Source organism: Phascolarctos cinereus, unplaced genomic scaffold (genome assembly GCF_003287225.1).
Source record: "Phascolarctos cinereus isolate Bilbo 61053 unplaced genomic scaffold, phaCin_HiC Scaffold_5;HRSCAF=322, whole genome shotgun sequence".
Classification (NCBI taxonomy): Eukaryota; Metazoa; Chordata; class Mammalia; order Diprotodontia; family Phascolarctidae; genus Phascolarctos; species Phascolarctos cinereus.
This window is the reverse complement of record NW_027555958.1, coordinates 9,549,660-9,564,108: the sequence shown is the minus strand read 5'-3', so window position 1 is coordinate 9,564,108 and position 14,449 is coordinate 9,549,660. Positions and strand designations below refer to the sequence as shown.

Below are 14,449 nucleotides of genomic sequence, written 5' to 3'. Positions count from 1 at the left end.
GCACAGTGCCCTAGTGGCACACAGTAGGCGCTCTATAAATGCTTGATCCCTCCCCAGTCGAATTCTGATCCTGTCATCCAGGGTTCCCTGGCTTTGTGTCACCTCTAAATGACGTGAGTCAACCACTCATACTTTAGGCCAGGCCAGGACTCTGGCACACGAGGAGCCCACTCTGAGAGAAGGGAAGCGACCTCACTTCCCCCTGGCCAGGCAGCAGGTCAGTCGTAGTAAGCCACAGGCCGCCCTTAAGAGATTACAAGACGGGAGGACCGGCCTCTCCCTGGGGCTACAAAGGACTCATTTCCTCCAAAACCTCTTGCTAAGACCAAGAAGGGAACCGCCCAACTCAGGCTTCCCCAGACACTCCCCAAGAGTGGAGAATGCAGCCGCGGCCTCCCCACAGACCTGCGGGTCACAGGGCAGGTCCTCAGTGCCCAGGCATCTCCGCCAGCCAAGAGGCCCTTTGGGAGGTGCTGGCCACTCTCACCTCGGTCCCTACCGTCTGCCTCCCCCTCCCTGTGCCCCTTTCTCTTTGCCCTGTGCTGGCATCATCCTCTTTTTGAGGGGTGGGGGCTAGGCTGGCTTGTGGCTCCTCCACTATACTCCCAGAATTCTCAACAACTTATTCTGAAAAGATATCAGACGTCCTGCTGAGAGAGCTCACCTCATATGAAGAAATGAAGAAGGCTAATAAATTCCAACTCTGAATAGTTCCTTGGAACACAAACAGCATTTTATCAACTAATTTTAAAAAGCAAGCATCTTATGCGGGTCATACATGTTGAGGACTTGACTTCAGGACAATCGGTGCCTCTGTTATTTATCACCCGTGAGACTGCGGGAAAATCCCTTCCTTTTTCTGGCCCTCAGTTTTCTCACCTCCAAAGCAGGCGGAGTAGATCACCTTGCTTTAAAAAAATTGTCTTTTAAATTATTAAATTTTTTTAGGGGTGGTTAGGTAGCACAGCTGATAGAGCTCTGGCCTCAGAGTCAGGAGGAGCCAAGTTCAAATCCAGCCTCAGACACTTGACCATTACTAGCTGTGTGACCCTGGGCAAGTCACTTAATCCCAATTGCCTCACCAAAAAAAAAAAATTTTTTTGAAATGTTTAACCTTCATTTCTTTATTTTGAGTTGCAAATTCTGTCTAACCCCTTTCCCACCCAATGAGGAGATATGCCCATTATACGAGTGAAGTCATGCAAAAAACATCCCCAAATTAGCCATGTTTAAAAAAAAAAAGTTAAAAAAAAATCTGCTTCGCTCTGTCCTCGGACGCCATGGTTCTTTTTTTGGAGGCAGACAGCATTTCTCATGAATCCTCCTGAACTATCTCAGGTGACTGCAGCATCCCTGAGCTGGGCAGAGTCATTCACAGCTGATCAGTTACAACGTTGCTGTTACTATGGACCACACTCTCCTGCTTCTGCTCACTCCACTCTGCTTCAGTTCATATAGGCTTGTCATGGTTTTTTTTCTTCCTGAAACTACCACCTTGTCATTTTTTATAGCACAATCCTATTCCATCACATTCACATGCCACAACCTGGTCAGCCATGCCCCAGGGGATGCGCATCCCCTTGATTTCCAATTCTTTGCCACCACAAAAGAGCTGCTATCAATATTTCTGTACCTTGGGCCTTTCCCCCTTTTTAATGATCTCTCTGGGATACAGACCTGGTAGTGGTATTGCTGGATCAAAGGGTATATGCCCTTTGGGTATAGTTCCAAATTGCTCATCATTTCACAGCTCCACCAACAATGCATTAGTGTTTCAATTTTCCCACATCCCCTCCAACATTTGTCATTTCCCCTTTCTATCATATTAGCCAATCAGACAGGTGTGAAGCGGTACCTCAGAGTTGGTCTGATTTGCATTTCTCTAACCAACAGGGATTGACAGCATGTTTTTACATGGCGGTTGGACCAGCTCTTGAGGTTCTAAATCCCATGGTACCAAGGAAGCACAAGGAAGACACTGAGGCCACTGCCTTTACAAACCTAATGCTTCTAAATGTGCAGGCGCGAGCTGCTCACCTCACAGTGTTTCTTCTCTTCTTTTTTGAACGCAGAGTTTCTCAGGACAGAGGTGGTCATCTCCACTATGGTGGTCAGGGATAAGCCACTCAGGAAACCTTTGTTATTTGTCCTCACCTCCTGGAGGGCATCGATGATCGTGTCTCTAGGCGGGGACAAAGGGAGAAACAAAATGGAGAGGCCCCCAGCATGCGGCCCTCCTGTCCCTGCCCTGATGACCACCGCCTTTGCGGTGCATGAAGGAACTCGGCTTACCTGTTGACATCAGGGTGCAGACCTTCGAGCTTCTTCAGAAGCCTGGTGAAGCTCCCCAGGTTCAAAGTGTTGGGAGGGATGTATGGAAGAGGGGTCTCAGGTAAGGATTTAACAGGTTTATTCTGCTTAAAACCTTTCTTGCCACTCTAAACAAAATGTTCGAAGAAAAAGATGAACATTATTGTAAACAAAAATTACATGGTGCAAGGAAAAAACTCATTTTGAAATAAATTTAGAACTCTAGTAATGAAAAAATGAAAATCACATAGTAATAACTGCCAGCACGGCTTAAGGTTTGCAAAGCTCTTTACAAATACAATCCTCACAATGACTCTGGGAGGTGCTTATTATCCCCATTTTGTAGATGAGGAAACCGAGGCAGAGAGAGGGGAAGTGACTCACTCAAGGTCACACAGCTGGAAGTGCTGTGGATTATCATTTATCACTTGTTGATACTGTCTGAGCCTAGTTTTCTATGGCTGGGCTGACCTCAGAGTCACCCCAGGGAAGCCAGATGTGCTCTCCAATCCAGCAGATGCCTGTAAGGTCTGTATCTGAACTCTACAGAAAATAACCCAGGGAGAGGGAACCGCCCCTTCTGTCCAGCTCCCTCTTACTACCAGATGACCTAATAAATTTCTTTCTAAACCATTTCAGATTTGGGGATTTGTTCTTGTGAACAAAGGTGTCTCAGGCTGGATTTGAACCCAGGTCTTGCTGACTCTGGGTCCAGCACCCTACATTGAGCTGACTTTACATGATTATATTAACAAATGCAGGAAAGGCTTGTACCAAAATCTCACGCCCACTTTGATTAAAACCCCTAAAAAGCACAGGAATCAGGGACCTTTCCTCATTAGGCTAAATGCCGTCTCACCCACAACCAAGGGTTAATAGTCAGTGGAATGGAGACAAGCCAGAAGCTTTTCCAGGAAGATTGGGGACGTCCAAGATTGCATGCTCTAGTGACAGCAATAAGGCAGGACAAAGAAATGGCAGGAATGAGCACAGACAATGTGCAAACCAAATCACTCATTTTTCCAGGTGCTGAGATGGTCTACTCAGAGAACCTCGGAAAGTAAATGAGTTAACAATTACATGAAATAGTTACCAAGTTCAGGAAAGAAGCAGGACATACAATAAAATCACACAAATCACTAGCTTTTCCAAACCCACCAACAAAACCCAAGAGAAACTGTGAAGAGAAATTCATTTAAAATCACTCCAGAGCAGGCAAAAGCATTTGGGAGACAACAACGGAGACCCACCAAGGAACCGCAGGCCATGAGCACAGCCCTAACCATGACGGACTGCACCAGGGAGATCTGATGTGCCCACAGAGTAAAAGTGACCGCCCCCCCCTGCCCCACGTCCGGAGCTGTACCAGACTACCAAGAGGCGACCTCACAGAGGAAAACAGGGAGAAATCAAAGGTCTGGAGCTTCAAGGAGAGCGAGGAGGTGTGGGTTCTTCAAAGGGGCCCAGGAGCCCCAGACCTCAGACTGCTCCTCGAGACTGCCCTTTGGTCAAGAAGAAGAGAGATCAGACACAGGAGCAAACAAACGCAGAGGCCCCAAGACTGGGGACTGCCTGACAAGCTGGGCAGGAGTCTGGCAGAAGCTAGGTTCAGACCAGATAAGCTCTGCATGGACACGTTTCTTCGGGAACAGAAGCCTGATGATCCAGATGGCTGAGCTGTTTCCACTACAGAAGAACAAGAGGTATTGCCCAACATAGAAAAGGGCACGACCAGGCAGCTTTACTCCAAGCTGTCAATAACTCTGAAAAGATGTTTCAGGTCACTAATACACGAGTGAAAAGCAAATGAAAAACTCCATCAGGTCTGGGTGACGACAACAGAAATGGCTGATGGCAAGTGTTTGAGAGTAGGGAAGTCAGGAGCCTCGGCACACTTCGGGTGGGGCTGAGAATGTGTCACAAAGCCCCAAAAGACAGTGAGCTGGGCACACGCTAGCGCTACCAGGGGGGACAAAGCTCCTAACTGCAGCCTCTTTTTGTCATAGCAAAGAATAGAAATTCAGAGTGGGAGGGGTGCCTATCAGTGGGGAACAGCTGAACAAATCAGGCACACAAGTGTGATGGGCTATGATGATGCCTTAAGAAATGACCAAAGAGATGATTTCAAGGAAACTCAGGAAGATGATCAGGGCAATGCACAGTGAGGGGGCAGACCAGGAAACTGAGTTAACCGATGGCACCAACACTTTGGTGACAAAGATCCCAGAGAAGTGTTGGAAGGGGATGGATAGGAGGCCCTGCAAACCTCCAGGGGCCCCAGGGAGAAAGGCACAGTGGGCATTCTGGCTGTGTGCTTCCTGCCCCTGGAGAGGAAGCTTCTGCTGGGAGCCAAGGCTTGCTGGAGGTTACTCTGATGATCCAGGTGGTCCTGCAGCCTTTCTGCCATCCCCCTTTTTCAGCATCATCTTCACATCTGAAGAGGTCTCAAGGTGGCACCCTGAATGCCTGTGCCCTACCCAGAGAAAAGCCACCACCGAACACTCACCTTCTGGTCAACCGAAAGAGAAATATTTTCTTGCTCGGGTCCAGGAGGCCTCAACACGTGAGCCGGTAATTTGGCAGGCGGTAGGGCCGAGCCAGAGCCTTTACTGTCCATAGTCTTCTCCAAACCCCCAAGGGCAAGCCTGCTTTCATTCCTGAAGGACAGGGGCATGGCATTTTCTACAGGGGTTTTGACCAGACGGACATTGACTGATTTCCCATTGATTTCTTTCCCATTCATTTCTTCCACCGCCATCTTGGCTTTGTTAGCTTTTTTAAAAACAAGAGATGCATACCTGAAACACGAGGGGGACAAGACAGAAAATAAGGTAGGTAGGTAGGTAGGTGTAGGGGTGTGTGTGTGTGTGTGTGTGTGTGTGTGTGTGTGTGTGTGTGTATGCGTGCGCGTGTAAGAAGGATAAATTATACCTCATTTTTAAACATAAACAAACTTGTCAGCTAACCAAATTACAAAGACTTACTTAAAACCAACAATTTGTGAACATCTGTGTTTTGGCTAAGAATTGGTTAGAAGTTAAAACTCTATTCTCATTAACTTCGTAATCAGCAGGGCACTGCCCTGGCCACACTGGCAGGCTGACACTTTTCATCTCTACTTGCCCACTCATATTCCTAACATTCAGAGCTTGCAGAGGTGTTGAAGACCCTGTAAGTCCTAGAAAGAAGAGGACATTGAGGCTCGAGACAGTGAAGGGAGGTGAGTCAGGTCCAGACAAGGTGGAGCAGCCCCTAACCCTGACCAGCTGGGTCTGGATTCTCAGGCCAATATTCTTCCCCGGCTCACCATGTCTGGGGAAGACAGGAAAATGTCATCCTGTTATCACTTGCTTGACATGAGACAGAAAACAGCATTTCATATAGAACCACAGCCTGGATTTAGAGCTCAGAGGAGCCTCAGAGGGCATTTAGTCCAACCCCTTTGTTTTACAGAGAAGGAAACTAAGGCCTCCTAGTGGAGGAAAGAAGACTTGCTCAAGGTCATACCAGCATCACGCAGGGATGACGCCTCTGTCTCTCAGTGTCTGCTCAGTTTTAGACGTGGAATGCTGGAGATACAGAGACAGGAATGAAGTGGTCCCTGCCTTCAAGGAGCTCACACGGATAAAGCTATTTCAACACAAACCAGATACAAGACCCCAGCATGGCATGTAGGGGACCACGGGCTGAGCATTAGAGTCAAGGTTCAAGTCCGGGCTGCTCTGCTAATCAGCTGGAAAACCACTTTCAGGAGCTGCCACCACCATTTAGAATGAGCCAGCAACCTTCACCTGCTGTCCGTGAGCTTGGTTTAATACTCTGATTCCTCTATTTGAAAAGAATCAGTCTCCTTTGTTACTCTTTGTATCTTATTCTTGAAGAACATGATTCTCAGAAGGTGTCTGTAGGCTTCCTCAGCCTGCTGCCTCAAGGGTCCAGGACACAAAAAAGGGTGGACACCCCTGCCTCAGAGCCTCAATGTTCTCCTCCTGATTATATTACTGGCTGGGCATCCACCATTCTGGGCGCAGACGACTGTGGCCTGAGATGGCAAACACAATGCTTGGCTAGTCAGCTCATTATGGTTACAACTGTCTTTCTGGAGGTGTCACCCAGATTAACTCACACCAGCCAGTAACAGCCTGAAGGTGATTAACCTAGGCTCTGTTCTGTGCTTCTTGGGCAACTTGGGGGAAGCCACTGCCCCTCTCTCTACCTCCAGAAGAGGGAGACCAGATCATCTCTAAGAGGCCTTGCGGCTCTCAATCTATGGTCTGCGATCTTCACTAATTAAATGCATGTGACCAACACAGCTAAAGATTTCTAACCAGCTGGGCCACAGCTGCCTGGGAGGTCTTCTGTAATTGAGCTCCATTCCCCACTCACCCCTTCCCCGCATTTCACATTCCAGAGAGCTGCTTCTTCAACACCACCTTTGTCTACCCACACCGGCAGCTCCCAGACGCGGAAGGCACCTCCCACTGCCCTCTGCCTGCTAGGACCAGCTCAGGTACCACCCTGACCACAAAACTCTGCTCACGGTGAGTGAGGCCCTCCTGCTTAGATCCTCCTAAAGGGACCTCATCTGTCCCCTGGCCCCTTCAATCCCTGAGGGTACGTACACACTGTATTCCATGTCTATCACCCCACAGTCAGCAGCTTCACGAGCTGTTCTGATGGTTGCCCTTCTGGGCCCATGGTCCCTCCTTAGCTTCACTCCACCCAGGGTCACCTACTCAGGAGGGGTCAAGGCTGGACTAAAGCACACAAGAGTTGATTCTCGTCTGACTCAACTGAATTCCAACATTACAAAGAAAAATGGTTCTGTCACTGGGAGACTCCTTCATACTGAACACACACTTACCTGTAGTTATGAGAAGTGCAAATGGAAACTTCAGAAACTTGATACTTCTGGAAATGAGCCATTAAGTCAGTCTGAAAAGAAAAAAGACACAGGACAGCTTCTTAAAGGCCCCCGATCCCCTTCTGACACACTCAAGTGCAGCGAGTGTAAAAAGACTTGGGGTGGCAATCTCAAGAGGCAGCCCGGGGTCTCTGTACCTCGGACACTGAAGGGCACAAGCTACCGACATGAATGAGATAGTTTCTGTTTGGCTCCTTCCGGGAAGGTTCCCTAATCTTCTTCTCTGCATGAGAAAAAAACAAGACAATTATTTAAGTCTGACAACCTTTCCAAAGTTTACAAAGTAAAGGGAATGTCTATTTCAATGGAAGTCTCAATGCTTTATCCAAAAAAGTACAAGTGGCCAGTGACCACAACAGGCCACTGTCTGAAAGGCGCTGGGAGACGGGCTGCCCAGCCCAAGCCCTGCTGGGGAGTTGACATGAAGCCAAGGCCTCGGCCAGAGCATCAAAGGTCAGTAGACACGGACACCACCTGCAGGCCAGAGACTGACCGCGTGTTCGCATCATCTGTGCAGTCCCGTGTCGTGGCTGAGTATGTGAAACATTTCCCAGCGACGTTTTCATCTGCTTCTGGTTGCACTTGGAGTTTTGTGGCTGCTTCCTGCATACACACCCTGACTCCTGGCCTGGGCCTGCTACTTCTGCTCCTGTTTTATTCACAAATGCATGTGAGCGACAATCCCAAAGGACTGATGATGAAGCATACTCTTCACCTCCAGAGAAAGAACCAACATTGACTGAATACAGACTGAAGCAAGGCTATTTTCCAGGGCTTTTTTTTTCTTGTACTCAAATCTTCTTGTGCAAAATGACTTTTACATGACTGCACATGTATAACCAATAGCTGACTGCTTACCATCTCAGGGAGGGAAAAGAGGGAAGAAGGGAGGGAAGGACAGAATTTGGAACTCAAAATGTTAAAAAAAAAAAAAAAGTTAAGGGGCAGCTAGGTGGCGCAGTGAAAAGAGCTCCAGCCTTGGAGTCAGGAGGATCTGAGTTCAAATCCAGCCTCAGATACTTCATATTTACTAGCTGTGTGACCCTGGGCAAGTCACTTAACCCCACTGCCTAGCCAAAAAAAAAGTTTAAAATAGATTTAACATGTGATTTAGGAAAAAATAAAAAATATTTTTTACTAATGTATTTTGAATTATCAACAATCACTTCCATAAGCTTTCGAGTTTTAAATTTTTCTTCCCCTCCCTCCCCACCTCCCTCCCCTAGATGGCATGCAATCTGATATAGGCTATACATATACATTCCTATTAAACATATTTTCACATTAGTGATGCTGTAAGTAGGAATTAGAACCAATAGGAGGAACCACCAGAAAGAGGAAACAAAACTCAACAGAAGAAAAAAAAATAGCAAATCGTCTGCTTTGATCTGCATTCAAACTCCATAGTTCTTTCTTCTTTGTGGATAGCATTTTCCATTATGAGGCCTTTGGAGATATCTTGGATCCTTGTGTTGCTGAGAAGGGTTAAGTCTATCAATATTAGTCATTGTACAACTTGGCTGTTACTGTGTGTAACGTTCTCCTGGTTCTGCTCACTTCACTCTGCATCAGACCATATAAGTCTGAAGTCAGCCTGTTCATCATTTCTTAAAGCACAATAGTATTCCATTACATTCATATACCACAACTTGTTCAGCCATTCCTGAATTGATGGGCATCCTCTCAATTTCCAAGTCTTTGCCACCACAAAAAGAGCTGCTATGAATATTTTTGTACACGTGGGTCCTTTTCCCATTTGTATGATCTCTTTGGGACACAGCCCTAGAAGTGGTATTTCTGGGTCAAAGGGTATGCACATTTTTATAGCTCTTTGGGCATAGTTCCAAATTGCTCTTCAAAATGGCTGGATTTCACAACTCCACCAACAATGCATTAGTGCTCCAATTTTCCCACATCATCTCCAACATTTATCATTTTCCTGTTTTGTCATGTTGGCCAATCTGACAGGTGTGATATGGTACCTAAGAGTTGTTCTGATTTGCATTTCTCTAATCAAAAGTGATTTAGAGCATTTTTTCATGTGACTATAGATGGCTTTAATTTCTTCATCTGCGAATTGCCTGTTCTTATCCTTTGACCATTTATCAACTGGGGAATGACTTATATTCTTATAAATTTGACTTAATTCTGTATATATTTTAGAAATGAGGCCCTTATCAAAGAGACTGGTTGTAAAAATTCTTTCCCAATTTTCTACTTTCCTTCTAATCTTGGCTGCATTGACTTTGTGCAAAAACTTTTCAATTTAATGTAATCAAAGTTATCCATTTTGCTTTTCGTAATGTTCTCTATCTCCTGTTTGGTCATGAATTCTTCTGTTCTCCATAATCTGATAGGTAAACTATTCCTTCTCCAGTTTGCTTACAGTACCAGCCTTTATATCTAAGTCATGAACCCATTTTGACTTTATTTTGGTATATGGTGTGAGATTTGGGTCTATGCCTAGTTTCTGCCATACTCTTTTCCAGTTTTCCCAGCAGTTTTTTCAGAGTGGTTCTTATCCCAAAGCTGGGGTCTTTGGGTTTATCAAATAATAGATTTACTCATTGACTACTGTGTCTTGCATATTTAACCTATTCACTGATCCATCACTCTATTTCTTAGCCAGTACCAAGCAGTTTTGATGATTGCTGCTTTATAATACAATTTAAGATCTGGAATTGCTAGGCCACCTTCCCCTGCATTTCTTTTCATTAGTTCCCTTGATATTTTGGACCTTCTGTTCTTCCAAATGAATCTTCTTATTTTTTCTAACTCTATAAAATAATTTTTGGTAGTTTGATTGGTATGGCACTGAATAAGTAAATTAGCTTAGGCAGGATTGTCATTTTTATTATATTAGCTCAGCCAACCCATGAGCAACTGATGTTTTTCCAATTATTTAGATCTGACTTCATTTGTGTGAAAAGTGTTTCGTAATTGTGTTCATAGAGTTCCTGGGTTTGTTTTGGGAGGTAGACTCCTAAATATTTTATAATGTCTACAGTAAGTTTAAATGGAATTTCTCTTTCTAGATCCTGCTGTTGGGCTTTGTTGGTAGTATACAGAAATGCGGATGACTTATATGGGTTTATTTCATATCCTGCAACTTTGCTAAAGTTGTTTATTATTTCAAGTAGTTTTTTACTTGATTCTCTAGGATTCTCTAAGTATATCATCATATCATCTGCAAAGAGTGCACATGAGCAAAGCTACAGAGTAAAGCTCAGCCTTGACATTAAGCTGCCTGTTCATGCAAACACCCTGCAGGGTCCTCACTAGAGGCCACCACATAGATAACAGTGACCAAAGACCTTCCCAGTCATCAATGGCAGAAGCCACAAGTGGTCCAATCTACTGACCTGTGTCATGGAGAACATCCTCTACAGAAGGGAAGGTTCTACTCTGGGCTAGGAGGACCCCGGAGCCCCAGCACATGGCTCAGGACCAGTCAAGAAAGCTTAGCCCGTCAATTGCCACAGGAAAACCACTTCCCCAATGACACGCTAGTGCATGGAGAGGGGAGGGGCAGCCCATTGGTGGCATCCATTAGCACACACAACCTCAACACACTCAGAAGGAGAGCAAGTTGTCTGCTGCAGCAGCCTTCTTCACAACCCACCAACTCCTAAGGATAAAAATCTGTAGCTGGTCCACGAGATGGTGGAGTCCTGCCCAAGGTAGCTTCAATGAGGCCTCATGTGCAAGAAGGACATTGAGCAGCTCTTTCCCTAGCAGGATAAGAAGGGGGCCGGGCAGCAAGAGGGAGAAATTATAAGCCTACCCCCCCTGGGGGGAGGCCCTGGTGTAACACCTGGATACGGTCTGAAGGGGACCCAAGTTGACAGGGCCGATCTAAAGCCAAGGGACAAAAATCCTTCTCTGAGCCGCCCAGCTCCCCAAACCCAATAAAAGCTACAGCCACGCTTTTCATCAGTTGAGGCCATAAAGACTCACCCGGGGTGAATTCAGGGTTCCTCCTGTCTTGCTCTGTTTGATTTCTTGGTATTTCTGAGCAGTCAATTCCTGTAAGGTTTTCTTTAGCATCAAACCAGGCTTCGCTTATTTCCTGACATTTTGTGTAGTCTAGAAAATTAAAAGTACCCAGTCAGCCCTCCCTTGGCTGCAGTGATCTGCGTGGCTATTCCACTGGGGACAGTCGGTCCAAGGAAGCCAAACTCAGTCTGGCTTTAAAAATACCTCTTCTCAAATCCCAAGAACTGAGCACGCTCTTCATCACAAAGTCCATGAATGAGTGTGTGCACCTGAAAACATTTCCAACAGCGTGGACAAAGCCTTCCTATGTTCTATGAGACATGTTTAAGAAAACAACAAAAAGGTGGGATTTCCCATTTTGCAGTCAGAAACTGCTGGGTAATGAGTGGAAGGAGGGACCAGAACAGTGCAGACTGACAATGCACAGTCAGGGTAGGATGGGGCAGGAAGGTCAGGGAAGGTTAACAGGAATTTACCACGAGCCAGGCCCTGGGCCAGGCACTTTACCAAGACCAAGACTATCCCACCTGATCTTTATGACCACCCTATTGGTGGTTGGTACTATTATTGTCCTTATTTCACAGTTGAGGAAACTGAGGCAAAGAAAGGTCAGGGGGATAGGCCCAGGTCACAGAGCTAGGCCCATCACAGGTCTTAGGCCCATCTGACCCCAGGCCTAGTACTCTATGAACTGTGACACCAGCTGCCAGTTTAGAAAGGGGGGGAATTAGAAGAGTAAGCCCCCACCCCCACCCCTTGTCCCCTGGTAACCACGTGCTGGACTCTGACACCGACCTTCATCAACACGTTTCAGATTTCTGATGCCGACATTCAGATCCCGGGTCTTTCTGCTTTCATTCTTAGCGGATGTTTCTTGTTTAGGATGACAATTTTCAGATGCATGAGCAGTCTAAGGCGGAATCAGATAACGTGATTCACTAGGGGCCATTCTGATTAAAACACACACACAAATTACGTGCCCCCCTTCCCCACAAGTTACCAAATGTTTGCATGAGCAATCTGACAGATATTCTAGCAGATCATTAGCTCCTGGCTCCAGTCAAGGCCTCTGACGTCCCCTACTCCCCAAATCGTGGGCCCAAAAGCAGACATCCCCTGCTCATGGATCACTCATCCCCCCACCAGGCCAGTGCTGGGCAGCTAGAAATGCCAAGATCCCCCGCTTCTGGGTGTGGCCTGGACACCATCCCACCCTCATTTGTACACCGTTTTGTTCTGAAACTCTAGTCGAGTGCGCTCATCATGTGTGAGTGTGTATTACAGCAATCGGGGCTGTGGTGATCCCATACTGGACTGACTGGAGGCTTCATGAGGGCAGGTATGGCTACACCTGAATGTCGTATTCATTTTCTCTAGTGCTCGGCACAGGGTCCTGCATGAAGGCGGCACTGAATGTTTTTGATTCTGTGCCTTAGCAGAGGAAGCCGAGCCAGGGGTGGGGTAGGAAGAAGCACTAGAATCTCACTCAGACCAGGCAAGGACATGCCTCTGGTCCTGCCCTAGCCAGGGCCCTGCTGCCCACTGCTGCCTAAAGAGCCCCTTATTAGACTCCTGATATGCTGGTCCTACCAGAGCCTCAAACGCAACATGGCCAACACAGAAGTCCTTTTCTTGCTTCCTCAGACCTCTGTGAGTCTGGTGAGAGTCCAGCACACACCCCCTCTCTGAGCATCTTTCCCCCTTCCATAACATCCCTGTCAGGCACGCAAGGCCTCCTCTGTGTGTCTCCCACCAGACCTCATCACCTCCCACTCAAATTAATGCCAACAGCCTCCTCTGTGAGGGGTCTCCAGACGGCGGTCAGAACAAGCTTCCAAAGGCAGGCTGCTGTCCTGCTCCAGAACCTTGGTGGTCTCCAATGCCTCTTGGATAAAAACGAACTACTGGGTGCTTCCTATCAGGCCCCTCCCACACTCTAGGTAAACAGGCTGCTGTCCCCTGGACAGCAGTGCTGCCTGGAAAGACTCCTCCCCCCTCACCTTCCTCTTCTCAGATTCTTTTTCAAGACTCCAAGCAGGGCTCACCCAAGCCCACCGGGAAGCCTTCCCCTACTCCCGGGGTCCTTCCAGCTACACATCTATAACCATGTGGTAGTGGTCCCCTCAGCTACCCCTGAAGGCCTATGCCGGGTCGGGATACCTCTTATATTTGGATATTCACAATGCCTTAAACTAACATAACAGATTGAAAGGCAAGGACCCAACAGAGGATTTGGAGGCCTGGGGGGGGGGAGGGTAGATCATCTGTCTAAGTCTTGAATCCCATCCTACACACCTCAAAGAGCTGTTGGGGGAAAAATGGCGTTGTGTACTGTAAAACACCCTGCAAAAAAAGTGCATGATAGGGGCAGCTAGATGGTGTAGTGGATGGAGCACTGGCCCTGGAATCAGGAGGGCCTGGTTCAAATCTGGCCTCAGACACATAACATTTACTAGCTGTGTGACCCTGGGCAAGTCACTTAACCCCCATTGCCCAACCAAAAAAAACAAAAAACAAAGTGCATGATTATAATCAATGCATGAAGGACTCGCCTGAGCTCTCCTCCAAATACCTTTTTAAAATGACTCTAAACAAATTCTAGAGCAGCAGAATTCACAAAAAGATGGAGTAAACAAATTTCCAGCCCAAGACAGCCTGGAAGGTGAGCAGGAAAGGGCTGTTGCACCACTGTAAGAGAGGAGTGCAGTCCAGAGCAGGCTGTGCCAGCATAGACCCAGCCCCAGCAAATATGGAGCAGGCCTTGGGACAACTGAATCACTGGGAGTAGCGGTGGTTTCCAGGCCTCTCAGCCCACAGATGCCAAAGACAACTTAGAAGGTCAGCAAGAAAGGTCTGTTCCTCTTGGGTGAGAATTGAATGTAGTCCAGTGCACATCACGCCAGCACAGCTCTAGCCCCAGCGAACCAGGAGCAGCTGCTTCTGGAACTCTCAGCCCACAGCCGGCAAGGGGGTCAAACAACTGGTCAGAAGGAGATTCTAAGGGTCTTTTTGCTAGCATTAAGGCAGGACTCTGTTGCTCTGCCCATACTCAGATCTGCATCACAGTCCTGGGAGGCAGTCCCAGGGCAGAAAAGAGCGCTTGTAGTCACTCATAGACCAGAGCACAGGCCAGGAGAGGAGTAAACACCTCGTTTTAGATCACACCACCTTGGGAGAACAGAAGACTTACAAGGCCCTAGAAGTCTCTCTGAAAACAGC

The 14,449-nt window shown here is 47.1% G+C and overlaps 1 protein-coding gene across 3 annotated transcripts in view; it reads right to left on the bottom strand.

The window, feature by feature from the left end:
• The window catches only part of RBM44 (RNA binding motif protein 44), a 31,930-nt gene that overhangs the window by 1,558 nt on the left and 15,923 nt on the right, over positions 1-14,449 (bottom strand). For 2 of the 3 annotated variants that reach the window (XM_020972236.2, XM_020972237.2), the window contains exons 8-14: positions 12,026-12,140; positions 11,192-11,320; positions 7,372-7,457; positions 7,175-7,245; positions 4,817-5,108; positions 2,293-2,438; positions 2,038-2,182 (exon numbers count right to left, since the gene is read on the bottom strand). In XM_020972236.2, the coding sequence (XP_020827895.1) occupies positions 2,038-2,182; positions 2,293-2,438; positions 4,817-5,108; positions 7,175-7,245; positions 7,372-7,457; positions 11,192-11,320; positions 12,026-12,140 (984 nt within the window). The remainder of the gene's footprint in view (positions 1-2,037; positions 2,183-2,292; positions 2,439-4,816; positions 5,109-7,174; positions 7,246-7,371; positions 7,458-11,191; positions 11,321-12,025; positions 12,141-14,449) is intronic. The other variant, XM_020972239.2, reaches the window with a different exon arrangement.